The sequence below is a fragment of the Lontra canadensis genome, unplaced genomic scaffold, assembly GCF_010015895.1.
Source record: "Lontra canadensis isolate GAN:19392208 unplaced genomic scaffold, GSC_riverotter_1.0 scaffold3, whole genome shotgun sequence".
Lineage (NCBI taxonomy): Eukaryota > Metazoa > Chordata > Mammalia > Carnivora > Mustelidae > Lontra > Lontra canadensis.
Genome location: NW_022630997.1, coordinates 5,926,284 through 5,954,115, shown reverse-complemented (window position 1 = coordinate 5,954,115; position 27,832 = coordinate 5,926,284). Strand labels below are relative to the sequence as shown.

Here is a 27,832-nt window from a genome sequence, read left to right as displayed (position 1 = left end):
TTGAATTAGAGACTACTTGCAAGCAGGTTGCAGAAGGAAGTGGTTTTCCAAGATGACATTCCATGGTTAATCCCAGAAAAACCTCTAGGACTGAAGAGCAAAAGTGGCTTTTAATGAAAGCCAGATTTTCTCCAGAATGGCAGGTAGTTTGGGGGGAATAAGCCCATCACCCTGGACTGCAGGCTGTCCAGCATGGCCGTCCAAAGACACCGGAGCAGATTCTATTCCATGTGGGCTTGGATACCCTGGAAGTTCCAACCGTGAAGCCATCACAGGTCCTCAGAGGACCAGGGCCACAGACTGCTGAATCCCCATCTTCTTCTGCACAGTGTCCTGTTTTCCAAAGGAGGCGATTTCCCCCATGAAGTTTCAGTAGTTATTTGTTGAGGAAGAGCCATAAAAACCAAACACTTCATGTTGGCAGTGGTGTAGTGCGTGTCCTGAAATGGGAGGCCTGGAGGCCCCAGAGGATGGTAGGTTGGGAGAGAAGAGCTGTGTGGAGTATAGGTGAACATTTTACTGATGAAGAAACAGGCTCAGAGAGGCTAGGTAACTGCCTGGGGTCACACAGTAATCAGAGGAAACAGCTAAGTGTGGAAGAACTGAGGCTCTTGACTCTGAGCTCAGGACTTGCTCTGTTAGGTCCTTTGTCCCTCCCAGTGGGTAGCCCCTGGGTCAAGATGAGGTGACACCAAGAAGTCATACCCTATTGCATGGCAAATGGATAGCTGGTGTAGTGGCACTGTGTGTGTGTGTGTGTGTGTGTGTGTGTGTGTGTGTGTGTAATGTGTAAGGGGTGGGCACTGGTGGAATTTAGCGTCCTCCAACAGGGTAAGAAAACCACCACAAAAGACTTCATGGCTGGTGTGCACCGGTGCAGCTGTGTCAACCACAGTTCCCCAGAACTCAGGGAATTGAAGCTTGGTGTTGCCAGACCACATTTAAAATGTGGCATTATGTTCCGGAGGCTGATTTTTAGGCTAGAAATGGGCAAACCACTCAGTACCCATCACAAAGAGCCAGAACTGTGAGAGCCCTGGAAACTTCCATAGATGAAGGAAGCCAATGATGACGTTCAGGCAAAAGGGGGTGCAGAATGGCTCTATTTCACTCAGACAGAATTGGGGCATTCAGAGAGTTCTCTTGGGGCTGGACCTGAGAAAAACTTTCTCCAGCAAGATTCGTTGAGCAAAGGGTTTGGGGGGCGGGTGGCTCTGTTTGAGCTAGTGAGCCGCTGGACCTTGAGCTTGAGCTTGAGCCACTCCGACTTGCCGGAATGCTAGCAAAGGGTGTTTGCAGGAGAGCCTTTAAAGACGGTTTGATCTGATTTGTGCTTGAGGCCTTCTGCATTTGCTGCTGCATTTCTGTGCCTCCTTATACCTCCATGCACAAGGGATCTGCGCCTTTTTTTGCTTTCTAAAATTTAGTTTTCAAGGTGCTGTAAGTTAAGGCTTGTTATGGATGTTGTGTTGTGGAGGTGGATGGAAGGTGTTTGAAGTCTTCCTCCCAGTGATTAAAAGCTGAGAAGTTTGCTTCCTGGCTCCAGTACGGTGACTGCAGCAGAGTGATTACAGAGCGCGAGAAATCCGGGCAGGCTTGCCCTTGAGCATACAGTCAACTGAAGATAAAAGGAAACTGCTTTTCTCCCAAACCACCAATTACATTAAATGTCTTAACCACTGACTCAAGTTATTTCTATCTTGTTTTGTTTTGAAGTTGTATCCTTCCTGTTTAATTCAAGTAAATACACCCAGCTGCTGGTCTCCAGGGAGTTTTTTTAACTAAATAATCCATTCACATGGTTCAATTAAAACGCAGTCAATTCCTAGTGTCCCTCCTACTCATATATTTTCCATCTGCCCAGTTTTCCTACCTGCTTGCCTTTTTTAAAAGAAGATTGACTGATTGATTTGAGAGAGAACATGCGTGCAGGCATGGTTGGGAGGGGCAGAGGGAGAGAGTCTCAAGCAGACTCCATGCTGAGTGTGCTGCCCGGCGCTGGGCCCGATCCCACAACCCTGAGATCATGACCAGAGCTGAAACCAAGAGTCAGACATGTAACCGACTGTGCCCCCCAAGCGCCCGTCCCTACCAGCTTTCTTGAACATCTTTCCAGAATCACTTCATCCAAACACAAGCAGTATGAAGTGTACCATGCTATATTCACTATTCTATCCCTTGCCTTTTTCTCTTCAAGGTATCTTGGAAGTCTTTCCATATCTAAGTATATAAGTAACATAGGCATTAATATAGATCTATATTATTTTTTACAGCTTATTAACATTCTGTCATAAGGATTTCCTGAGGTTTAATTAACCAATCCCCTACTGATGGACATTTGATATTACAAATACATGGTGAGCCTATAAATCCATTATTTCACACACAAGTATATCTGTAGGATGAATTCCCAGTAGCCCTATGTAATTGTAACTTTGTAACTTTTTTTTAAAAGATTATTTATTTGAGAGAGAGGGAGTGAATGAGAGAGAGCCCGAGTGGGGCAAGGGGCAAAGGGAGAAGCAGACTCCCCACTGAGCAGGGAGCCTGATGCTGGGCTGTGTCCCAGGACCCTGGGATCGTGACCTGAGCCAAAGTCAGACCTGACTGAGCCACCCAGACTTCCCTGCAGTTGTAACTTCCAATAAATATTGACAAATTGCTCTCCATGGATGCAGTAACAATTATGTGCTTCCCAGCAATATTTGAGAACTTGCTAGTTTCCTTTGCAAACATTGTATTTAGCTTTTTGCAACATCTCCATGTGGTACAGTTAAGCATCTTCTCTCATACTAAAGAGACATTCGTGTTTCCTGTGCAATCCCTGTTCATATACTTTGCCCATTTCTTCTAATGTGTTGTTGGTCTTTAACATATCAATTCCTAGGCACTTTTTACACATTGGGAGAACTAACCCTGTGCCTCTGACTTGAGTTACAAACAATTTTCCATTTGTCTTCATTTTTTATTGCATGATGGCATGTTTTGCCCTGCAGAACTTTTCCTTATGTAGTCAGATTTATCAGTCTTTTCCTTTATGGCTTCTGGATTTCAAGGCATAGGAAGGTCTTTCTCCACTCTGAAGTTATGAAGAAATTCTCTCTAGTTTCCTTCCAGAACTTTCATGGTTATATTTTTTCACATGTAGATCCTGACTCCGTTAGTGACTGATGCTCTGTTTTGTAGCTGGCTGTTCAGCTGTCCCAGTTTCACTGGACCATCTCTTCCCCACTAGTTGGAGATGGCGCTTGAACCCAAGCTAACTTCAAGGGAGATTTCCAATCGGTTTTGTTCCTCAGAATCTCCTGAGCTTCTCTGCTGCTGTTTTCCAGCTTCCACCTCCCACACACGCCCACCCAAGACTTAAATTTCTTCCTCCCGAAGATGCTTACGAGCGCCTCCTTAGAACTCCCTGTTGAACCAAGATCCTTTGGGCTGTGCTCGCCGGGAGCAGGTGCAGCTGGCCTGCTGGGGCGGGGCGGAGTGCTTTGATGGTCCCCAAAGCACCAGGCCTGCTCAGGGATCGGCGGTGCAGGAATTCAGGTAGTAGGTAAAAGGCATCCTGGTTGCTTAAATATGAATCATACGGCCTGTTTGCAATCTTGGCCAGAACTGGGGACGGGTAATAGAGTCGTAGCTGAGAATGCAGTTTCTTGAGGGGCTTTAGAGAGCCAGTGACTGGGTACAGGGCGTGGGCCCTCGAGAGGAGGCCTAAACGCGTAGAGCCTTTTCTGCTCAAGACTGGCTGGTGTCCTCAGGGCCCAGAAAGTGATTTTATTCAGTTTCCCTTCTCTGGTTTTGGAAGGCGTTGGCGTTTCCCCAGAGGCCTCCGGAATGAGGCTGCATAGTCTGTCTGGCATCACGCATGGCTCTGGCTCCTTCGCCTGCGGGGTCACTTCAGCTTCAGTGTTGCTTGTCCTCCAGGGTGACTCCGGTCTGAGAGCTGGCCTTTCCCCAGTGTGGCGACTGCCCCCTGCCCATCCCCCCGCCCCGAGGATGTGTGTGTGGAGGCTGTGGCTCCCTTCTGTGGCACCCCAGGTGCATTCTGCTGCAAGCCCGTGCTGGCTGAGACGGCAAGCCTGGTGGCTGAGGCTTAGCAAGGGCTGGAGGCACATTAGGAGGGTCCAACGGCCCAGGGTCCTTTCTCACTAGCCCTGGGCCAGACCCGTGTCCTCTCCTCCAGCAGCCACCTGAGTATTGATGGCACCTGTGTGGGTTCAAATGAAATAACATGTGAGATTGCTGAAAACAGTGCCTGCTCCTGGGAGGCCTTTGGACGTGTAACCAGAGACCCTGCCCTAGATATGCTGACAGCCCAGGCCGGAGGGCTGCTGGAACGTGGGCTGAGAAGTTTGAATTGGTGGTTGTCTGTACGGCACGCGGGCCGACTCCCTGTTTCCTTCCAGATGCTCCTCCTGGTCTTCTGAACCTTCTCTTAGGGACACTGGAGAAAGCCCTGGCATTGGTAGTTGTTGAGTGGGTGGGAGGCAGGGTCATTCACCTTTCTGGTCCCTTCTTTTCCCTTAGGAATGCTTGTGACTTGACCTCGTTCTCAGACCCCTGGGCCCTCTGTCTCCTACCGCAGGTCAGAGTGGGGGCGATGCAGTTCAGTTCCGCTCCGCGTCTGGAATTCCCCTTGGATGCCCTTTCATCGCAACAGGAAGTGAAGGCAAAAATCAAGAGGATGGTCTTCAAGTATGTATGATGAGATGCCTCCGGGGTTAGGATGCAGCCAGCTGCCCTTAAAATCGCTCCCTCGAAGGGTGTGATTGGCCCGAAAGCGGGCTGTGGTTTGGCTTCCAGAACCCAGTGATGCACAGTCCGTAATGAGAATTCGCCTCTCAGGACTGCTCCTCATTATTACGTAACAGCATCCTGGGTGGGAGCTTAAAAGTGCAAGGTAAAAAAGGAAGTCTTTTTGCTTCTGTTGTGTGGAGTAGTCAGTTAACCTGGGACCCAATAGCTGGTGAAGGTCGAGGTCGGTCAAGAGCGTGAGGTGGTGGGAAGAACACTGGCTCTTTCTCCCCGTTCTTTCCCTGGGCACCACTGTCAGCTGGGATGGCTCACCATACTTCTTGGAGCCTCGTTTTTGTCTTCTAGAAAGAGTCGGTGTCACTCTGTCATTAATGCTTTAAACGTTTCTGAATAGCTATTTATGTTGCTTGTCCTCCAGTGTGACTCTGGTTTTGAGAGCTCATACACACACACGCCCCGTAAATTATGTATGTAGTGGGGTCGTAACATTATTCACGATACAAGTCAACTGATGCATGTATATGCAAATATGCATATGTAAATACACATCTATCTGGTATATGTTTTATATACATGCATATTATATACACACATCTAGCCCTATGTGTATGAAAATGTGTTATATACTCATGCTACACACACGCATTCACAAACCCACACCAAAGAATGCCTTTCTTTCTGCTCTGATTTCTGGATCCTCTATGGTATCTGCTGCTCCTTGGGGCGTGTGCCCACTGGAGTGCCACTGACAGCCAAGGTCCCAGCCCTTTATAGCCTGCCACCAACGGCAGTTGCAGAAGCCCTGGACTCTGTGGCCCTTTCCCCAGTCGTGGGTCTCTGTACATCTGCCAGTGCCCTCAAGAAGCCTGCACCCCCACACTGGGCATGGCAGGAGCTACGGGGGCCCTATACGCCCCAGGAACCCCCAGTGACTTCATCCCAGGTTATTTACCCCAGCCCAGGGGTGCCCTAAATGGAATGAGAGGCAAGTCAAATGCAAGGAAGTACAAGGGAAAAGAAAAGAGCACATTGAAATGTTTGTTAAAAACAACATTAGTGTGCACTGGTCTTTCCTAGTTCCCTTGGAGCCTTCTATCCTTGAGGCCTCCAAGAATGGTTTCTTATAGAGAAGCAGTCCTGAGCTCTGATACCCGGCGCAGCCGTTGTTAAAGTGAGGTCTTTGGCCAGGGAGTGTGTCAAAATGCAGGTGCCTTGGTTTCCTCCCAGACCTACTGATTCCCTCTCCGGGCTTAGGATACTTGGATACTAGATACTTAGAATCTGTACCTTTTAAAGATCTCTCCCACTGCCCCCTGCCCTGTGATTATTATGCACATTAGCCTTTTAAAAACACCTTATTGACATTTAACTTAAAAACCATAAAGTCCACACAATTAATATGGACAATTCAGTGATTTTGAGTGTATTTTCCAGAGTTAAACAACCATTGCTATAATCTAATTTTAGACCATTTTCATCATCCCAACAAGAAACCTTATAAACAGACATTTCTCCGGAAAAGATATATAAATGGTCATTAAGCACTTGAGAAGATGCTCATTGTCCTTAGCCATTAAGGAAATGCGATCCAACACTGTAATGAACCACCACCTCACACCCATTAGCGAGGCTAAGATAAATGGCAGACAGTAGCAAGTGTTGGCAGGGACGTGGAGAAACTGGAACCCTCATGCACCGCTGGTAGGGTTGTAAAATGGTGGAGCAGCTTTGGAACGAGACACAGATTTACCATATGACCCAACGACTCTATTCCCAACAAATTGAAAATGTATGCCCCTAGAAAAACTTGCATACCCATGTTCAGAGTAGCATTGTTTAGAATTGCCAAAAAATGGAAACAACACAAATGTCCAGTGAATGAACAGATAAACCAAATGTGGTCTATCAAACAATGGAATATATTATTCAGCCGTAAAAAGGAAGGATGCCGTGATTCATGCTCCAGCATGGATGAACCTTGAGTATAGGGTTCTCATTTATATGAAATGTCTGGAACAGGCAAATCCATGGAGACAGAAGCAGATTAGTCACCACCAGAGGTGGTGAGGAGGGGGGATAGGGAGTGATTACTAATGGGTGTAGGGCTGCTTTTGGGGGCGATGAAATGTTTTGGACTTAGTGGGGATGTTTGCCCAACTCTGTGAATAAACTAAAAACACAGGGAATTATATACTTTTAAAAGGGTGAATTTTATGGTATTTGAAGTATATCATTACTGATATAACATTTTATTACAAAAACATCTTTATAGCCCTTTTATGCATGCTAACATCGGCAGAAGAAGAAGTAACCTGTTGCTTTAAGTTTAGAACTGAAAGTCAAAAATTGGGTGACTCTGATTCTATCATCTGGCCCTGCTTGCTTCTGAAATCTAAGCAAATTGCAGCAAATTCGTTCAAAAAGGTACTTAAGAAATCATCCAGGATCTATTCCAGCCTGCTATTTTATGGGAGACTGCTGAGGCTGAGAAGGAGCAGTGACTTGGCGAGGACCACAGAGGCCTGTGGCTTGTCCAGTAGATCCCACCCAGCTGTCCTTTTCCACCTCTTTCCACCCTCTGAAGAGTTGGTTGACTGTCTTCTCATCTGTGTTGAAAGTCATAACGAAGGGTTTGAGAGTATTATTCACAACATAGGAAGTCCAGAGACTCAATAAGAAGGTGCCACATGAGGACACGAGGGATGGAGAAAGAAGCTTCTCCATGTGTCTGAACAAGGTCAGCTCTTCTTGTGGGGCTGTGCGTCGTTAGTGCTCGTGTGTCCTAGGATGACTATAAGAGGTAGCAAACAAGGCAAGGAGGCAGTAACTAATTTTTTGGCCACAGCTGCAGGGTCGCTGAGGACACTAAACATTAAGATGTTGTTATTAATCAGTACAGAGGAATGTTGGCCGAGTGGGAGTGATGACCTCCCTGCGACTCTCCCCTTTTTCTGCAGTGAAATTTTAAAGGCCGCACTGATTGGGACAGCTCTACCCAACCCTCCCCCACCCAATACTTGCCTTTTTAGACCACAGCGATCCCCTGAAGTGTGTTTTGAGGTGGCTAAGGAACCGTCCTGACGATCCTTTATCACCCCTTTGCAATAAGAAGTTTAAAAATACTGCGATCAAATCTTCCAGTTTTGCACCCTGTGATAACATAAAATCAGATAGCGCATGGCCAGCCACATCTGCTCCGAATGTCTGGAGCTCCTGGCCAGCTGGCTGTGCAGCCTCCCTCAGTCATTTCCCTAATCTCCCAGGAACGCAGCTCTGATTTTCTGGGACTGCATTTTTTTTGGGGGGGGGGACCCCATCTGTAGCTTTATCAGAGTTTTACTGTATTTAGACATTAGCTCTACACAAACAGCACCCCTTTACCTTAGCATGGAGCCTTTTGTAGCTGTCTGTGGCTTCTTTCAAGCCACATGAACAGTCAAGCACAGCTTTTAGAGGAGTTGCAATTACAACTGAGAACAATTACGTTCTTTTTCAACTTACTATTCGGTGTGTCTTTTTGGATACAATTGCATTATTTTTCATGTTGATCCTTTTTAATGGTTATATAATAACCCAATGAATTAAACTATCATAGTATATTAAGTCATTCCTCTAAAAGGATACATATACATTGCTTCTGAGCAATGTCTTTGTCTATTGATTAAAGAAAGAGAGAAAAAAAAAATACCTGTAATCAAACCCCTCTACCTACAGTGAGTTTTCTGATGAGTTATTTCTCAGAATCTGTTCCATGGATTACTTGCATCTGTGTAATCACTGGGGCAGAATCACTGGGGCAGAGGAAGCCGATTTAAAACACAGATTCTCAGCCTGGTCACACACCCACCACCAGTCTGGAGTCTCTGATGATAGGATCTGAGAATCTCCATTATTCTGCCTCCCAAGGGATTTTTTTTTTAAATATTTTATTTATTTATAGGCAAAAAGGCAGGCAGAGAGACGGCAGGGTGGGGGGTGGGGAAGTGGGCTCGGGGCTCCATCCCAGGACCCTGGCTGGGATCATGACCTGAGGCTTTAACCCACTGAGCCACCCAGGTGCCCCGTCCCAAGGGATTTTTAAGATCATTGGAATTTGAGACTAACTCAAAAGATAAACTTCTTGGAATAGGACTGCTAGTTAATTTATCATGGTAACTACCACTAAGGGAACACTTACTAGGTACTAGGAGGTACTGGGTGTAGCATTTAATCCTCAATACTATTACTGTCCCTACTTTAACAGGGAAGAAAACTGAGTCTTAGGTTAAGTAACTTAAGTAACTTTCTAGTTTACTTGGCTAATAAATTTCAGATCGAATATTTGAGTCCCACCAGCTCTAGAGCTCGTGTGTTATTTTTAATGATTTTTATTAACGTATAATGTATTATTTGCCCCAGGGGTACAGGTCTGTGAATCATCAGGCTTACACATTTCACAGCACTCACCATAGCACATACCCTCCCCCATGTCCATAACCCAACCACCCTTTCCCTACCCCCCCACCCCCAGCAACCCTCAGTTTGTTTAAGAGTCTCTTATGGTTTGTCTCCCTCCTGATACCATCTTGTTTCATTTGTTCCTTGCCTACCCCCCACAACCCCACTCCCTGCCTCTCAAATTCCTCATATCAGGGAGAGCATATGATAATTGTCTTTCTCTGATTGACTTCTTTCACTCAGCATAATACCCTCTAGTTCCATCGGTGTCATTGCAAATGGCAAGATTATATTTCTTTGATGGCTGCATAGTATTCCATTGTATGTATATACCACATCTTCTTTTTCCATTCATATGTTGATGGACATCTAGGTTCTTTCCATAGGTTGGCTTGTGTAGATATTGCTGCTGTAAACATTCAGATGCATGTGCTCCTTGGGATCAATACATTTGTATCTTTAGAATAAATACCCAGTAGGCGATTGCTGGGTTGTGGGGTAGCTCTATTTTCAACTTTTTGAGGAGCCCTCATGCTGTTTTCCAGAGTGGCTGCACCAACTTACATTCCTACCAACAGTGGGAGGGTTCCCCTTTCTCCACATCCTCGCCAGCATCTGTCATTTCCTGACTTGTTAATTTTAGCCCGTCTGACTGCCACGAGGTGGTATCTCACTGTGGTATTGATTTGTATTTCCCTGATGCTGAGTGATGTGGAGCACTTTTCATGGGTCTGTTGTAGAGCCGAAGTTCTTAACCCACATGAGTGGCAAAATGTTTAGAATCTGGAACCACACCCCACCCCTGTCAGGAAAGGTCCGTGCACTTCAGTCACAACTTCCTGAGACAGTAGTCAATCTGTGAGCCTTCGCTTCCGGTCTGGTTTAGTCTCGTTCGAGAGGAATTGGAAAAATTCTGGAGAGACTCTGGCCTGGGACCTCCGTTGTCTGGAGCCAGACCCTGAGCTCAGAGCGGACTCTGAGTTAGAAATGCTCCACAGGAATGCAGAGGTAGCAGGACTTTTCCTTGTTTCCCAGAGTTCAGATGTCTTTAGGAATCTCACCTGACCTGTGGAGAGTTCCGGGGGGAAAGGCAGTTTAGGGAGCAGAAGTGGAGGGAACAGACTTTCATGGCTATTTGTATGCTGAGTGATACGAGGGGCAGACACTCCCCCCAGGCCAGGGCAGTGGGAAGCCTGAGCTCCCACGTCTTTGACATTTGAGTTCTCTCTAACCACAGCCAGGAGGCTCGGGGGCACACTGCCAGGAGCGTGAAGGCCCGGGGAGCTCTGTGGCACTGGGGCACCTTGGCTTTTGGTAAACAGAGAGCATTGGGACCATTTAGGTAGAACAGCCTAGAGCAAAGGTCAGCAGACTTTTTCAGTGAAGAGCCATAGAGAAAATACTTCAGGCTTGGCCTGCCATCATTTATGTATTGCATAGACAATACATAAATGAAGGGGCATGTCTGTTTCCCAGTAAAATTTTATCTATAAAAATTGGCAGACTAGATTTGGCCCACAGGTTGTAATTTGCCAGCCCCTGGCGAGAGAAAGACCACTGGCTTTGGAATCAGCCTGACTGTTTAACCTCCGGTTCTGACCTCCGGCTAGCTGGGTCAGAGGCAGGTGACTTGAATGGCTGTATAATATTATGGCTAAGAACTCAGGTTCTGGAGGTGGAGGGCCCAGGGTTCAAGTTCTGCCTCCACGTTCATGAGCTGCGTGACCTTTAATAAGGCCTTTCCCTGAACTCCCGTATCTCAGGGAGCTATGGTGAGAATTATCGGAGCTTAGCGTCTGCCCACACACACACAGCTGTGCCTGCCTCATGAGAAGTGCTCTGGAAGTATTAGCAGTTAGCATTACTGTTCTCCGGGCTGGCGTTTCCTCGTCTGTTAAATGAGGGTAATATTAGCACATTTTACCAGAGTTGGAGACTTACTTCAATAAGAGGAATAGGTGAGATAGTTGACCTGAAGGAGAAACTTGGTGCTAGTATTGTCTTTTAGAAACAGGAAACAGTTTGTCCATCCAGGGACCTTAGAGGAAGGCTCTTCACAGACACACGGGCTTTGGTAAAGGTAGTAGTCTTCTCGGAAATCGAACTCGCCTTGGTTGTCTTCAGTGTCTCATGGGCAGACCAGCAGAGTGTGAGGAGGGCTGTGGGCACTTGGTGTGCTCTCTTCCCCTTGGATAAGCCCCTTGCTCAGGCCAGGTTCTGTTCACCAGCCCCAGGACACAGCCGGTGGTGTTCCCCAGTGTCTTTGCTTACACACTTTCTCCAGATTGGAGTGGGCTTTCCCCCTCCTAATTCATAGACCCACCAAGACCCCATCAGACACTTTCCCTGCTGGAGCCTGTTCCCAACAGCTCCTCCCCACTGTGAAGCCCCCTTCAGAACTCTTGTTCATTGCCATTCTTTCACTGGTAATTTTTATTTGCTGGCAGGTCCTCTTTCTTCGGCTAGACGGGCAGTTCGTTGCGGGCTGGGGTCGTGTTATGCTTCCTGGTCTCCCTCTCACTATCTTGCATTTAAAGGGTCCACAGTAAACACCCATGGGCTGAAAACTGGTGTTCTAACTGAAGCAGATGCTGATCTCTGGTAGACAGAGTCTTCGTTCTAGGAGCTCTCCACTCTTGCTGACATTTGCTAACTTAATGGAGCCCTGTAGAGAGAATTGCCCTTTATGGGCGCACTTACGACAGAAAGCAGTAAAAGTGAAGAACATTCTGGGCCTGGGCCATAAATCCTTCCAAGCACACTCCTTGCTCTTTCCTCACCTCTGCTGAATGGAGAGGACTTTGAGGATGGTGAGGAAGGGGGAAACCACAAAATGCAAGGAGTCTGGATGAGTCTCTAGGGAGCAGCTTGGAGGAGAACAGAGCAGGAGAGATGCCCAGGCAGGAGGACCACGTCAGGCTTACATGAGAACTGAGCATTTTTGGTGTTATGTTTAAAAAGTATACACACATTCACACACGTAGGCATTCACACACCTCCTGGCAGTTAGATGTTTGCACCTTAGAAGAATCACCGTAGGGCCCTCTGCGAGGCAGGCATCGCCTTCACTGACACTCAGTGTAGCTTGAGAATAAACGAGCACCCCAGATCTTCGCTCTGTGATCGGCAGTTCAGAACGACGGTCTCATGGTTTTTTCTGCGCGTACAGTGATTCCATCAGCCTTGCCATTGTTTTCCATGTTGGATGTGTTTCCACGCACCGAAAGGTTTGGCCTAAAACCCACTCTAGGGAATCACCATGTTCTGTGCACTTGACCCCGAGAGCTGGCGGTTCTCCCCCCGAGGACGCCTGCGGGAGCCTCCCACTCTAAGATTTCATTCCAAGCTCAGTGGACCGTCCCTCAAACGGGGCTGGGATGAGGTGGGACCGCTGTGACGTCCCTGCTCTGGAAGTTGTCCGAAAGTTCAGCCTTCCAGCACCCAACCCTGAGCTGGAATTGAGCCAGGAAGACCTGATCATAGACGTGACCCCCGCCCCCCACCGCCGACCTTCAGATCAAAACCCTGCCCTTCACCCTTACAGATGCACATGGTTTTCTTCAGCTCAGTGACCTGCTTACCCCCCGCAGCCCCCACACAGGGATGCTGAGCCGTAGCAAGAAGGGGATGACACAGATGGAGGGAGACGGGAGGTGGGTGTTAGACACGTGCACGATGAGGGTTGTCAGCCCCGAGCTGTCACTGGAGGCGGGAGAGTGCGACGGTCACCAACAACCGAGAGGCCCCTTGTTTCAGGGGGTCGTCCGGCCTCCTGTCTGTGGGTGACTGACTCGTCTTTGCTTTCTCCCCCTGTGTGAGCTCAGAGGAGGGCGCACAGAGACAGGCCTGGCCCTGAAATACCTTCTGCGCCAAGGCTTCCCCGGCGGCCGGAACGCCTCTGTGCCCCAGATCCTCGTGGTCGTCACTGACGGGCGGTCCCAAGGGCACGTGGCACTGCCCGCCAAGCAGCTGAAGGAAAGAGGCGTCACCATATTTGCCGTCGGGGTCCGGTTTCCGAGGTAAGAGCCCCCGGGACGCTGCGGAGCCACTTCACAGCCACAGGACGGGAGGGCGTCTGGCCAGACCACCCTGGTCCTTCCTGGGCTCTGTCTTCTCTTTGCTCTGTACGTTGTGCCCGTGCAGGGAGCGCCAAGTCTGGGAGCGCGTGTGGCCTCTGATTCAGTCTGAGGATGGGGTTGTCAGTGCCGGAAAGTTGAGTCTCAATTCTTTTTTTTTTTTTTTTCATGTGTCAGTACTTTTAATGTTGTGCGCATCAAATTAGGGTCAAAAGACGACTATAAACAACACGCAGCACCTCTGTTTTCATGAACAACTCAACAGACAACAGTAAACTGAGTTTATATTCTACCATCAAGGGTGGCTGTCCCATTCGTTCACTTTGTGACGGGTCGTTAAGAATATCTTCAAACCCAGTAGTCTCCTCATTACCCCTCAAAATACCCAGTGAAAGGTTCGGAGCTTGGAAGCAATGGAAGACGCTGAACCAGCTGCGCTGCCTTGAATTCCGTCTGTAATGTGAGTGGAGCAGACAGGCCCTGGATGTTTCTGAGTGTAGAAAAATTCATTTTATCTTGGTTGAGCTGAAAGTTTTTTTCTGATAATTCAAGAGGATGACTGGGCAAATGTTCATTTTTCACACAAGGAAGGCCTTTTGGAAGAAGATCATGACTTTCAAAAGGTCCGCTGGTGGGGTACTGTTTGGCTCAGTGGGTAAAGCCTCTGCCTTCGGCTCGGGTCTTGACCTCAGGGTCCTGGGATCGAGCCCCACATCAGGCTCTCCGCTCAGCGGGGAGCCTGCTTCCCCCTCTCTCTCTGCCTGCCTCTCTGCCTACTTGTGATCTCTTCTGTCAAATGAATAAGTAGAATCTTTAAAAAAAAAAAAAAAAAGAAAAGAAAAAAGGTCCATTTGCTGAAGGCCCAGTAACGGGAACGCTGTCCTGTAACCCAGACCCCAGCCCTCCAGCGTTCATCTTCACTCACTTTGTGAACAGCCTCTCAGCCCCGTCCCCGTCACCCAGCCCCGCCGCTCCTTGACTCTCAATTCTTTGGGGTGGAAATGGAAGTCATGGGCTCCTCTCATTGTACTGAGTGGGTCAGGGGGTCCCTTGGGGCGAGCAGGAGCCATGAAGATCCTTTTCTGTCCTCCACATACATATGCTGCTCCCTCAGCCTGGCCCCCTGAGGGACCTAGACCCGTGGCTGCCCGCCGTGCCCAGCTCCACCCCGGAGAGAGCAGACTCACGCTTCCAGTTTCCAGTTAAATGATCCAAGAAAGGCTTCTCATTAGTTTGAGTCACAGACCTGTTCCAGAGGCCGGGAGCGTGGGGGTCTGGGACGTTCCGCTCCCCTTCCCAGATGCTGGCACGTGCTTTCCACGCGTCCTCACTACTCTCAACCTTAAAATGGGAGGTGCTTTTGTGGGCCCCTCGTTGTCGGGGGTATTACGTGAAAGGACTCTGGTCCTGGTACTGTGTCTGCACACAGAAATCTCTCCATTAATTTTATTTATTTATTTTTTTAAGGTTTTATTTATTTATTTGACAGAGATCACAACTAGGCAGAGAGACAGGCAGAGAGAAAGGAAGGGAAGTAGGCTCCCTGCTGGGCAGAGAGCCCGATGCGGGGCTCGATCCCAGGACCCTGAGATCATGACCTGAGCTGAAGGCAGAGGCTTTAACCCACTGAGCCACCCAGACACCCCTCTTCATTAATTTTAGTACATTTTTTATTCTCAGTAAATACGCCAGACACTATTCTTGAGTTTTTAGGGATACAGAGACAGTACCAGGTGCCTGCCTTCATGGAGTTCCCATTCTAGGAAAGGAACTAGATGATAAACAAGTGAGTGAATAAACAATAATGTCATTTCAGGTGGAAATAAAAGGCAAAGGAGAAAGAGGAAGGGAGGAGGTTAACAGACTGTTGAGAATCAGGGACCCCAGCTAGTTTAGAGAGGGGGGTCTGTCAGGAGTTGACTTTGGAGGAGAAAGTTGAGTCAAAGGAGTAGCAAGCCTCCTAGACAGCAGGGAAAAGAACAGGGTAGTCAGGTGTGTGGCAAGCACAAAGGCCCTGAGGCAGTAGCTAGCTTAGTGTGTCCACCAGGGCATGTCTGGAAGCTGGTGAATGAGGGGTGGATTACAAGAAATGGGGCAGAAGAGGTAGGTGGGAATCAGGTCCAGAGCCTCTGTGGGTCATAGTCAAGACTTGGGACTTTATCGTGAGGAGGTTGGGAAGCCCTGTGAAGGCTCTGAGCTGGGAAACAGCAGGTGTTGGCTAACTTTTTTAGAAGATGACGCTGACTGCCAGGTAGAGCACAGATGGGCAGGCTGAGGTGGAAGGAGAAGCAAGACTGGGGGACGTGGGGCATCGAGGCAAGCAGCCTTTGGAGCGGTTCACATGAGAGGTAACGGGGTGTGTAGTGGGGGGCGCTGTGAGTCCCTGACGAATGGTTGGACTGAGGGTCTGTTCTGAAGGCAGAGATGAGTGTGGCCACTGAATGGAACATGGAAGGATTTTGGCCGGAGCCCCTCAGGGAGAGGGAGTGCTGTCTCCTGAGATGGGGAAGCCTGGGGAAGAACCAGGGAAGTGGAGTCCTGTTCTAGATCAAGTCTGAGGGGCGGACGGGACGTCTTGAGTAGGGAAGCTGAGTCAGCAGCTGCGTGTAGGAGCCCAGGGCTCAGGAGAGGCTGGACAGAGACCCTGCCCTCGGGGACGGCGTTTGTCACCTGGAGATCTCCCAGGGGGAGTGCAGAGAGGGAAGACCCCCATGGCCCAGCCTGTGCAGTGCTAAGGGAACATCCCTGGCCATGTCCTGGTGGTGCTGACGGTCCCCAGCACCGTCATCATGCTGTTGTTATTGGCAGTGAGACTGCCTTATCGTGGACTCTTCGCGTGTCCTCACATAGGAGGAGATAAACCCAGTGAGAGAGGAGACGAGGGTGTTGCTTCCCGGCTCACCTCCCACCCCTCCTACACGGTACTGAATGGACAACCTTGCACGTGATGGTTTTGTCAGTGAGGCTGGAGCCTCCCAGACAGTGGACATATGTGGCCTGTTCTGGGCTTTCTTCTCCAGCTGCTTCTCAGACAGCCTGTGGCGGAGTCCAGTTTGCCTTGTTTTGTGTTTTAATCCATCATGGCCTGAGACTTCAGAGAAATACAATACAAATGAGCTACTGGGAAAGTAAAATAAAAAAACAGTGAGCTCAATGTTGATTATTTGATCCAAGCAGACCGAAAAGGACTCCGTCAAGTCGCCGTACAACTAGGTTCTAAGGGTTTTTATTCTGGGTCTGTGCTTGTCTGGTTCTGGATGAGGGTGAAACAGGGCCGGGGTCCTGCACCGGCCCACAGGCATACTTTGAGTACCCCTCACTTGGAGGAATCGAGAATCAGGAGAGGGGACACTGCTCGGCCACAGCAACCGTCCGAGGAAGCCCGTTGGGTTCCCAGACCCTCCAGACTCCACTCCCCCAACTGCTGGTCAAAGGCCGGCTCACGGCCGACCGGTGGTTCTCAAAGTCTGTTTCCTGGACCAGCAGCACCAGCAAGTGAGAACGTGTCAGGAACACACAGTCGGGCCCTACCCCGCGGAATCTCCAAAACTCCGGGCCGAGGTGCCTCCCTCAGCGGTGTGTCTGGCCCTCGGTGGTTCTGATGCCCCCTGAAGTTTCAGAAGCGCTGCTGTAGGCAGGGTGAGGCTCTGTACGGGCATAAAAACCTGACTCTCACCTCCTGGGAGTATTCATCGAGCCCCTTCCCTGATGGTTCTCAGCTCTGGCGTTGGTGAAAATGTGCTGCTGGGCTGCCCTCTGGATGTCCCCCTGTGCGGGCCAGGTGGCGCCCTCGTCCTGGGGGAAGGTCTGGCCTGCGCGGCTTCAGAGGAGAATGGGGAGTTTTACATCAGTACATTTTAGAGATAAATGAAATTTCGGCCACCCTGGCAGGCCTTTGTCTCTTTGGATGAATTTCTGACTGGCAAGATTCTAAACCCATTCCTGACCACCCTGTCTTCTCAGAAAGGCTTCTCAGCATCCTTTAACGCTTTCTTCATGCCCCAGGTTATCATGCCACGTGTCCTTTCTGTCCCGGGCCCAAACAGTGGTGACCTGTGGCTCTTGAAGCATGCTGGCTCCTTCCTCCCCACACAACCTCACGTTGCTGGCCTTCGAGTGGTTCTTGTTCTTCGGGACTTTTCTCTGTCACAAGCTGGCCTTGTTTGTTCTCGTCTTGCCCCCACCCACAGCCACTTTCCCTCAGTTCCTTTCTGGTAACGTTTTTTTCTCCTCGGCTCTGGGTGACACGGCCAGACCGCTACCTCCGTGAGGACCGGGTCTCTGAGAAGAGCTGCTGGTTCCGAGGGGGAGGCCTTCCTCTGAGGAAGCAGGCGGGCTCTGGTGCACACATTAGGACCCGGGCTTTGAGGGCCCTCGGGGTCTCACTTGGGCTCGCTCTGGACCTCGCAGGCACCCCCGGGCGGATGAGGTTGCCGCTGAGCGGCTTCTGGAGCGTGGGGTCGTGTTGATGCCCACGAGGAGCCCACGGTGTAGGGGATGGGTGGACAGGAAGGTGGGGGGCCAGGCGCGGAGCTGCCGTAACCTCTCTGCCGGGGCCCGGGGACAGGTGGGAGGAGCTGCACACGCTGGCCAGCGAGCCGAGGGAGCGGCACGTGCTCACGGCCGAGCAGGTGGAGGACGCCACCAACGGTCTCCTGAGCGCCCTCAGCACGTCTGCTCTCTGCACCGCCGCCTCTCCAGGTAAGGCCTTCCGGGCTGGGAAGGAGCGGTCTTGCCCTTGGTGAAAGTGGGGTGGGGACGGTTCCTGGGGGCCGGAGGTCGAGAGGCTCCCCAGGCAGGGGGCTAGAAGCTTTGGTGCTGGGGTGCTCGCACCCTGTGTCACACCCTGTGGGCTCTCTCGGCCGGGAACCCTGAGCTTGTCTCCATGGGGTAGAGGGGCCCAGGGCTTGGGGCCCAGATCTAGGGGCCCCTGTGCCTGTCCCCTCCTCAGGGGGGGAAGAGCCGGTCAGCTCCCCGCATGGTCAGATTCAGCTGGGGTGAGGTCTCTGCATCCCCGGGTGCTGTCGTCAGGGTCGACCCAGGAGCACGCTGTGTGAAAGGAACACACGGGCACAAGGGTGTGAAAGCAGTGTGCGGAGCGAATGCTTAGAGACTGGCCCCGGTGTGTTCTGCCCTGCAAGAGGCAGAGCGTGGCCCGGGTTGAGGGTGATGGAACCACGGCTGGGGGAAGGAAGTGTAACCTTGTCTTCTCCATCCCTGTGCCCTGTGACACAGACTGCGAGGTCCAGCCTCACCCCTGTGAGCACAAGACGCTGGAGATGGTCAGGGAGCTGGTGGGCAGTGCCTGGTGCTGGAGAGGATCGCGGGGGAGCAAGGCCGTGCTGGCGGCAGTCTGTCCCTTCTCCAGGTTTGTCCACATGGTCTGCGTTCCGAGCCTGAAGACACGTCTGGGTGGAGAAGGCCCCCAAAGCTGAGTGCTGAGTGCAGGGAGAACAGATGTTTGGGATCTTGGCCAAGGAGAGTGACAGGGATCAGAGAATGCCTGGTGGGGGGTGGGGGGAGATAGGGACAGAATTATGGGGTCACAGGGGGGCGTCATAGCGAGGGTCACAGCTACACAGTGGCAGGGTCTTATAGACACACTGCCTAGGTGCCCAGAGTGAGTGAGGGTGACAGGGTCACAGCTCTTCTGGAAGGCTCATAAGCGACTCAAAGTTAGTCCACTAGGGCCATGGTCTGGACTTGGGATCGTGGTCTGGTAGTTTGGTTCCTCTGAATACCAGTTTCCATATTTATGGGGCCGAGTGAGGCAGGAGGTTTAAGGTCTTGGATGAATTCCAGTTGTGGAGGCCATGAGAGATGCAATATTTGTCAGATCTGGAGCCTGGGCATTGTAGAGTCTCTGCTGCTCTGTGGTCAGCCATTTTCTCGAAAATTCCTGGACTCTAGAAAATTCCTGGTCCTTGGCCCTTTATCCAGACTTCCTGTAGGACAGCAGGTCAGCACCTGGCAATCTCACATTTCTGCCTTTCCTGGAGATCCAGGGGTGACGTTTGAACCCACTGTGTCTTTGCCCCTTGGCCTGCCCTCAGGGATGAGCTCAGGAGACACAGCAATGAAATGGGTTGGCTGAAAACCCATGAGCTATCGTCCTGGGCTGAGGGAGAGTCCAAGGACTGTCTTGGCAGGGAAGGGCCATGCCCTGACCATGGGTCCGAGGAAATGGGGCCGTGTCAGAGGCCACCAGGCACATCCAGGCACATCCTGGCAAGGGAGGGAGGAAGCCCGGGCACATCCAGGCAAAGTCCTGTGGCCCCAATCCCCGCTCCAGCAACGCCGATTTCCCATGCAGGCTGGAGGGGGGGCGCGGGGCGTCCACAGAGCTTTGTGGGCTAGGCCTTGCGGTTTTACGAAGTCACTAGGAGGAGATGTGGACAGAGAGATTTCTCTTTAATGAGCTGGCAGCTTGGCAAACTTCTGATTGCAGCACCTTGAGTTTTGTAATTGACTTGGCTCTTATCCCAAGTGGATGTTCTGCTCCAGGAAAGACTCTGTCCTAGAAGTGAGCCTAATTAGCCTGCCCCCGTGGTGGGGAGCCTGGGGGTGTCACATAGCCAGAATCCACTTGTTTAATTCCCACTGCTTTCCCGCTCCGCCCCCCTTGGTGCTAGCCCTGGAAAGGAATTCATAATAGAAAGCTCTTCTCATAGTTCAGAGTTTTGAACACAGAGTATTTCCAAATTCTGACATGATAGCCAATTTACGTTTTTAAAAAATTGATTCTGGGTAGTTTGAAACATTCCGCACTCTGTGTGCAACTTAAAGCCGGGGTAGAATCAAAGAAAACAGGGTGGTCTTTCTTGACCTCTATCTGCATAGGAATCTTCTATCAGCTTTTAGCGTTTCAAATAACCTTCCAGGTTTTGGCCTTCCTGTTAAACATTTGATCTCCATCATTTGCTCCCTTGGGTTATAGCTGGAGGAGAGTGTACCAAAGCCACCGTTCCACCTGCTATAGGACCACGTGCCCAGGTACAGTCTGCCTCTTGGATTCTCTAGCTCTTTCTGGGCCCTGGGACTCGGCTGGCTTCCAAAGGGGCGTTTGCACTCCTGGGGCAGAGGGCGGGGTGGGAACCAGCTCAGGGGTGGAGAGACAGGCATTTCAGAGGCAGAAGAGCACACTTGTGCCGCACTCAGCCCTCTTTTGCTCAGTGGTGTTTTTCACTAAGAATGGAGTGAAGCCTTTGGAATCGCCTTCCTTAACCAGCGCCCCTTGCGTTGACAAGAGGCAGAGAAGGGCACGCGTTGAGCACCAGCTTTGCAGGTAGAAAGCCTCACATGCAGCACCAAACACCAGACCAGATACATAAGCCTCAGTTTCCCCCTCTATAAAACAGGGGTAATGGTCATCCTGTGTCTGGAAAACCCATTTCCCTGCTCCGTATGACAGCGGGCATCATAATTGGGACCCTGGGGAAGATTGAGTAGGTAATGTCCACGGAAGTATTGGCTTCATTCAACCTGTTCCCCACGGGGCCTCCCTGTTCCTCACCAGGGGGTCCAGTGCACCCCACGGACCCGAGAGCAGAGAAATTACACTCAAGCATGTTGACATCAGTCCCTTATGGATTTGCTTCTCCCGAGGAGGCAGGGAGCATGTCTCCTGGGTCCTTCCTGTCCCTGGGTTTGGTGATCTCCTCCACATCCTGTTTTAAAGTTCTCACATTGCTGGCTTCTGAAAGGCAGGAAACACTGAAAGTTCGGTTTTTGCTCAGAAATTAAAGTTTGAGCACCTAAGGCTTTCGAGCCACAGTGACCAGGGGCTGCATCCGAATCTTCCCCTTTCTAGCTGTCTGGTCTTCACGGGACTTCTAGTCCTTGAGCTCCAGCTCCCCCATCTGAAGTGAGGGGGCCCTTTACAGGACTCATCAGACAGTGAAACGAGATCGTGCACGTGTGGCGCTTAGTGGGATGCCTAGTGCAGAAGAGCGGCTCAGTTAAAGGCCCGTGTCCGTGCTGCTGTTGAGCCCCCTGGTCATTTCCATGGTACTCCCGGGGCAGAATGGCAGCCCAGGCATTCTCCATGAGCCTTGATAATCCCTATCTTCAAAAAGCAGACACTTTGGTTTCAGTGACGTGATCCCCAAGTTATATATCAATATTTTCATGTAGAAAGGCCAGAAATCTCCACTTCCACGGGTAGCCATACAGCTAGTTAGGAAGCCCTTTGAATATAAGACACACGAATTCATGAAGCTCCTGCCTGTTCTCCGAAACTCTATGAGGGAGGGTGTGTGGTATTATCTGCATTTTATAGTAATTGATACGAAGCTCAGATAGGATCACGGATAGGACACTTCAGACGTGAACTGTGGCTCCCTGGGTAAAATACCCCATTTGAAAGAGTTGTGGCCCAGCATTTGGACCTCATATCCAAAACCAAATATTGTCTTTACCTGTTACGGAGCGTTGGCTGCCTGCCAGGCTTTGTGCTCAGACTTTCCGCGGATTAGTTCATATAATCCTCACAGCAACACTGTGGAACAAGTCCTCATCCTTTTTAGTGGAAGATACTGGGGCTTGCCCCGGCTAATTAAGGTGCCCAGGTAAGCAGAGGCCATATTTGTTGGCTCCAGGAGCCAGAGGCTCCCCGTTTGGCTGTTCCAGCCTGCATAAGCCGTTAAGAACCACCATGGAGAACTTGGGGAACGGCACCTTCCACACTGCAGTTTTCCCCCACATCTCATGACACCTGCGTGGGGCCGTGATGCTACCGAGATCTTCATCCTTAGGGAGCCTGGGTCCAGTACCAGTTCATTGTCATGGCCACCCAGAGCTCTTCTAGGCCTCCTCGGCAGGCAGGGGTGGTGATGAAGGCCCATCATGCAGTTTCCTAGGGCTGCCAGAGCCAAGTACCACAGACTGGGGGCTTAAACAACAGAAATTTACTTTCTCACGGTTCTGGAGGCTGGTGAACAAGATCAAGGAGTCGGCAGGTTCTGTTTCTTCTGAGGCCTCTCACTTGGCTTACGATGGTCGTCTGCTCCTGGGATCCTCACGTGGCTTTCCTTCTGTGCACCTTGCTGGGGTCTCTCCCTCTTCTTATAAGTCAGACTGGGTTAGAGCCCATCCCATGACCTCATTTAACCTTAAGGAGCCTTTAAAGACTCTTTAAAGTCCTTCTCTCCAAATGCAGTCACATTTCAAGGTCCTGAGGGTTAGGACAAATACATATGGATTTGGAGGGATGCAATTCAGGCCATAACAGCCCGGGGGCCATTGGCACATCCCCTGTGAGCCTGTGGTTCACGCAGGCCTGATGGAGCCCACTACGGTGTGTCCTTTGTACCCACACGCAGCCTCTCCTTTGCGTACCTCACTCGCTTCCTGTCCTGTCTTTGCCCCAGGTGCTCTGGCTAGGTCCCTAGTGGTCCTGGGGGATGGAGGGAGCTGGGCCCTGGTGGGGCAGGGGGCCTGCTGGACTCACAGCTCTGATCAGATCCCTTCACGCATCTGATGTGCTAGGCTCTTAATGGCCATCTCTCCGATAGGCGCTTGTGACTCACAGCCCTGCCAGAATGGAGGCACATGTATTCCAGAAGGACTGGACAAGTACCACTGCCTCTGCCCGCCGACCTTCGGAGGGGAGGCTAACTGTGGTACGTAGCACGGGACTGTTGGGGAGCAGCGGAGCCTGGGCTCCCCCTGTCCACTTCCCACTTCCTAGCTACTAGACAGAAATGGGCCCTTGGATTTCAGAGCCACCTACTTTGCAAGCACACCACTGACCTGATGTTCTATGTGAACTAGCTTCTGAGTGCTCTGTGAGTAGGTGACTGCTGGGGCTGCCCGGGGTAGGACAGCGGCTCCTGGCTTACTGGCCCCAGAGTGGGCCACTGCCCTACCCCCGTGTGTTGATGGGCCCCGTTGCTGACCCCAGTCGGACTCTGAGACCTGGTTCTGGGCAGAGTCTCATCTCCCCTCTCACAGGAAAAGGAGCAAGGGGCGAGATGAAGATTACAGTAGACTCTACCCTATAGGGTTGTGGAGAGTTTTAAATAAGGTAGATGTAAAGTGCTTTGTAATGATGCTTGACACATAGCAGGAGCTTGTTAAACAATAACTTTTTAATATATATACATTTATTACTATGAATTTTTAAGTAATTATCTAAAAAATCCAGTGCTGGGTCAACTGTATACGGAAGAACCAAAACTTGACCCCCTACCTCACAAGCTACCCACAAACCAGTGCCAGCTGGGTCATAGATCTAAATACAAAAGCCAAAGATATGCTTCCTTCCTTCTGGAAGGAAACAGAGGAGCATATCTTCATGACTTGAGGCAGACAAAGATTTCTCAGAGGATGCAAGAAGCAGGAACCATAAGGGAGGAAAGTTCTAGATTACATTTAAATTTTTAAAAAGTGATCAGATGGGAGACCCATCTGATGGGAGATGGGAGAGCTGTGTCTCACCCTAACTTGTTGCGGTGCTCCCCAGCCCCTGCCCCCTCAGTGTCTCTGCCCTGACTCACTACTGCCCGGGAGGGGGGCTGGGTGCCTCGAGACGGGTGGGATGGTGACCTGCATGCTCCCGGTGGCTGTAGTGTGACCGCGGGCTGCTGTGATCCTGGCAGCCCCAAAGCTGAGCCTGGAGTGCAGGATCGACGTCCTCTTCCTGCTGGCCAGCTCAGCGGGCACCACCCCCGAGGGCTTCCTGCGGGCCAAGGCCTTCGTGAAGCGGTTTGTGCAGGTGTCACTGAGCGAGGACTCCCGGACCCGTGTGGGTGTTGCCTGGTACAGTGGGGAGCTGGCGGTGGCCGTGCCTGTGGGCGAGTACCGGGACGTGCCGGCCCTGCTCGAGAGCCTGGACAGCCTTCCCTTCCGAGGTGGCGCCACCCTGACGGGCAGTGCCTTGCGGCAGGCAGCGGAGCAGGGCTTTGGGAGTGCCACCAGGACGGGCCAGGACCGTCTGCGCAGGGTGCTAGTCCTGCTCACCGAGTCACCGTCCCAGGACGAGGTGGCCGGCCCCGCGCGGGACGCGAGGGCCCGAGAGCTGCTCCTGCTGGGAGTGGGCACTGAGGCCGTGCGGGCGGAGCTAGAGGAGATCACCGGCAGCCCGAAGCACGTCCTGGTCTACACCGGCCCCCAGGACCTGTTCCGCCGAATCCCTGAGCTGCAGGGGAAGCTGTGCGGCCGGCCGCGGCCAGGTGAGGTCCCCGCGCCCCACGGTAGTGGTGCTTCTCTTGTAAGAGGTTAACGAGGTACATTTGTCGGAATTAATGACCCCGTACGGATGCATCTTCATTTGCTAAGGACCGCAGCCCTAGTTCAGAGTTCCTTAGTTTTTATTTAGTGACCTTTTGTGCTTCCAAGAATTCTGTCTCGGACCCCACATTACAGGTAGTCGTCGTGTCTTCTCAGGCTCCTCGTGGTGGCCGCTGCTCAGATGTGCTTGTGCCTGAGCAGTTTCTAAAAACCAGTGAATCTGACCCACTTACTCCGTGCCTAATCCTTCCCCCTGGCTCCCCTCTGCCTTGGAAGAAAAGCTGAGCCCCTTGCACTGGCTTCCGAGAGTGCCCTGCGGCTGGTCCTTCAGGCCTCTGTATAGCCCCTGTGCAGGGGGAAGGCGGAGGAGCGGCCCGACAGGCCCCCTCCCTGCCCTCCACGAGCTGCCCAGACCTCAACGGACTGAACTCCTCAGAGAGTCCGCTTGTCGTGTGGCTCCTGCTGGTCTGTCTCGCGAGACCCCGCTTCCTCCCCCATGCCCGCTCCCAGGATCTGTGATTCTGGGTTGGTTTCATGGCTGTTTCCCCACAGACCGTCAGCCCAGGGAGGGAGACACGGGCCCACTTTGTCCACTTGGTATAGTGGCGCCTGGAGTACAGTACATGGCACACGGAGAGTGCTCAGTAACAGGAGGGATGAGGGTGCCGGCGGGGAGCTGTCACAGAGGGTCCCCAGAGCTCGGGGCTGACAGATGGTAGGCGTCTGTGTCACAGTTCAGAGGTGGGTGGCCTCAGCCCACAGGGCGGCTTGGCTATCTTGGGGTTCCACCTCGAGGTCCAAGGTCACGGCTTCTCGGCCAGCAGTAAGTGGGGGGAAGGAAAGTGGAAGGCAAGTAGCCTCCTTTTGAGGACAGATTTTGTAAACTACGATTTCCAGCCACATCCAGTCAGAACCTCAGCATGTGGCCACACCTCTCTGCCAGGGAGTTGGGGAATGTGGTCTAGCCCCGCATTCGCGTGTCCTAATATCTTAGGAGAGGGTGGAGGGTGGCTACTGCAGGGGACAGACTGGCTGACCCGACCCAGCACGGTCCCTCTTGCTGGCCTGGTCCCACGGAGGGGCTCTGCTGGGCACGGCCCGGCCCGGGGCTCACCGGCGCGGTCCCACAGGCTGCCAGGCCCGGTCCCTGGACCTGCTCTTCCTGTTGGACGCCTCCGTGTCCGTGGGGCCCGAGAACTTCGCCCAGATGCAGAGCTTCGTGAGAAGCCTCACGCTGCAGTTTGACGTGAACCCAGACGTGACCCAGGTCGGCCTGGTGGTGTACGGCGGCCGGGTCCGGACAGCCTTCGGGCTGGACACCCATCTCACCCGCGCTGCGGTGCTGCGGGCCGTGAGCCAGGCCCCCTACCTGGGCGGCGTGGGCTCGGCGGGTACAGCCTTGCTGCACGTCTATGACAAAGTGATGACTGTCCAGAGGGGCGCCCGGCCTGGTGTCCCCAAGGCTGTGGTGCTGCTCACGGGCGGGATGGGGGCGGAGGACGCAGCGGTCCCTGTCCAGAAGCTGAGGAACAACGGCGTCTCCGTGTTGGTGGTGGGCGTGGGGCCTGTCCTCAGGGAGGCTCTGCGGAGGCTCGCGGGTCCCCGGGACTCCCTGATCCACGTGGCAAGCTACGGAGATCTGAGGTACCACCAGGATGAGCTCCTCGCATGGATATGTGCAGGTGAGTGGGGCTGTGCACGCCCTCAGTGCCCCTGGGGCGGGGTAGGGGTACTCAGCTTGAGCCCCCAGGCAGGTCATCACCAGGATGGCCAAACTTGAGAGTTTTTGCACCTAATTTGAACAGAAGACCTCGTTTGAATACCTACAGATTCCCCCAGGAATCTAAGGACTGGGGTTCACTCCGACCTGTAGTGAATGACAGAGCTAGGAACACAGGCAGTCAGGCCAGCCTGGCCCCAGGGCATCCTTTTGCCAGTGACCTCCTTCCTGCCTTTTTAAAAAATGTATCCGTGCCAGTAAACACTGCTGCGTGCCCAGCGCACGTGAGAGGGAGAGAGTCCCTGCGTGCGGCAGGAGACCTTGTGGAAGTTGCTTCTCTAACCAGCCGTGCGGTGTGGGCCACCCACCCTGGGTTGACCTCCGCCCTGCTGCTTACGGGCCCACAGAAACACGAGGATGCGTGGCCTCACCTCTGTCCTGGGCTTCCTGAGAGGAGGGGGTCCTTGGGGCTGACCCAGGCTGGGCCCTCTGGGCATGTTCTCCCTTGCAGAAGCCAGGCGGCCGGTCAGCCTGTGCACGCCCAGCCCGTGCCTGCACGAGGGCACCTGCATCCTGTGGGACGGGAGCTACCGCTGCGAGTGCCGGGACGGCTGGCAGGGCCCTCACTGCGGGACCCGTGAGTGTGGCGCTCGCGCTGCCTGTGGGTGCTGGGTGGGGGTCACCTGAGCCCTGCTTGGCCCTTGGGACTCAGTGGAATCAGGGGCGAGGGTGTTGGCTCAGTGGAGGCCTCCTGCAATGGTTTGTTCCTTCTCGCGAAACATGCGGTGGGGGCCACTGGCGTCCCAGGCGCCGTTCCTGGTGCAGGGACATAGCGGTGAAGAGTGAGCAGCTCAGCCCTCCTGGGGCTCCCCTGCCGGTGGAGAGATGGGCAGTGAATAAGCCCAGTTCACGGCGTGTCGGCGCCAGGCTCAGTCGAGAAAACAGCAGCTGGGAGGAGGGTGTCCAGGGAGGCCTGGGTTGGGAGCACGGTGGAGGCGGAGAGGCAGGAAGGCAGGACGTGGACACAGAGCGGGGGAGGCCAGTGGGAGGTCATTCTTAAGCATTTCTCTCTGCTCAGGAAACTGGGAGGAATGACCCATCCACCGAGGGAGGACTGGGGAGGCACTGGTGGTTGGAGCAGAGCACAGTCACAGCCTAGGAGAGAGGTCTGGACGGGACAGCCAGCCATGCTGGGCCGCATTACAAGCCCACTGGGGCTCCCGCACTTGAATTTCAAGTTCGATAGAGGAGCCAAGCGACTAGCAGCAGATGCCCCTTGGCGCCTCGGGCTCAGGTAGCCTGAGGCCGGGGAGCAAGGGAGACAAGCGTCGGGGCCCACAGGCTGCCCACTGGGGAGAAGAGGACTCAGACACTCCTCCTGTCCTCAAGGTTCACCTCTCTCCCAGGGTCCTTGCGAGGAGATGCCCCCAAGGCACGAGGCTCCCACCCAGAGCCTGCGGAAGGGCAGCAGCCCTACCCCTCCCAGCAGCCACCCAGAAGGCCTGGGCGCCCCGGGCGCTGAGAGCACGCCTGCGGCTGCCTGTCTCCTGGGGTCCTCAAAGCATCTGCCTCCAGCTCCATGGGGAACCCCCCCGCCCATGTCCCTCAGCCCCAG

The 27,832-nt window shown here is 52.5% G+C and overlaps 1 protein-coding gene and 1 pseudogene across 2 annotated transcripts in view; one reads left to right on the top strand and one right to left on the bottom strand.

Annotated features, from left to right (window-relative positions):
* VWA2 (von Willebrand factor A domain containing 2) overlaps window positions 1-27,832 on the top strand; it is a 42,819-nt gene extending 14,987 nt beyond the window's left edge. For both annotated transcript variants that reach the window (XM_032879162.1, XM_032879154.1), the window contains exons 5-14: window positions 4,586-4,695; window positions 13,017-13,211; window positions 17,836-17,969; window positions 18,504-18,636; window positions 20,206-20,261; window positions 22,781-22,888; window positions 23,867-24,439; window positions 25,628-26,179; window positions 26,729-26,854; window positions 27,624-27,832. In XM_032879162.1, the coding sequence (XP_032735053.1) occupies window positions 4,586-4,695; window positions 13,017-13,211; window positions 17,836-17,969; window positions 18,504-18,636; window positions 20,206-20,261; window positions 22,781-22,888; window positions 23,867-24,439; window positions 25,628-26,179; window positions 26,729-26,854; window positions 27,624-27,739 (2,103 nt within the window). In that variant the 3' untranslated portion in view covers window positions 27,740-27,832. The remainder of the gene's footprint in view (window positions 1-4,585; window positions 4,696-13,016; window positions 13,212-17,835; window positions 17,970-18,503; window positions 18,637-20,205; window positions 20,262-22,780; window positions 22,889-23,866; window positions 24,440-25,627; window positions 26,180-26,728; window positions 26,855-27,623) is intronic.
* Window positions 13,477-14,183, bottom strand: LOC116880357 (annotated as a pseudogene).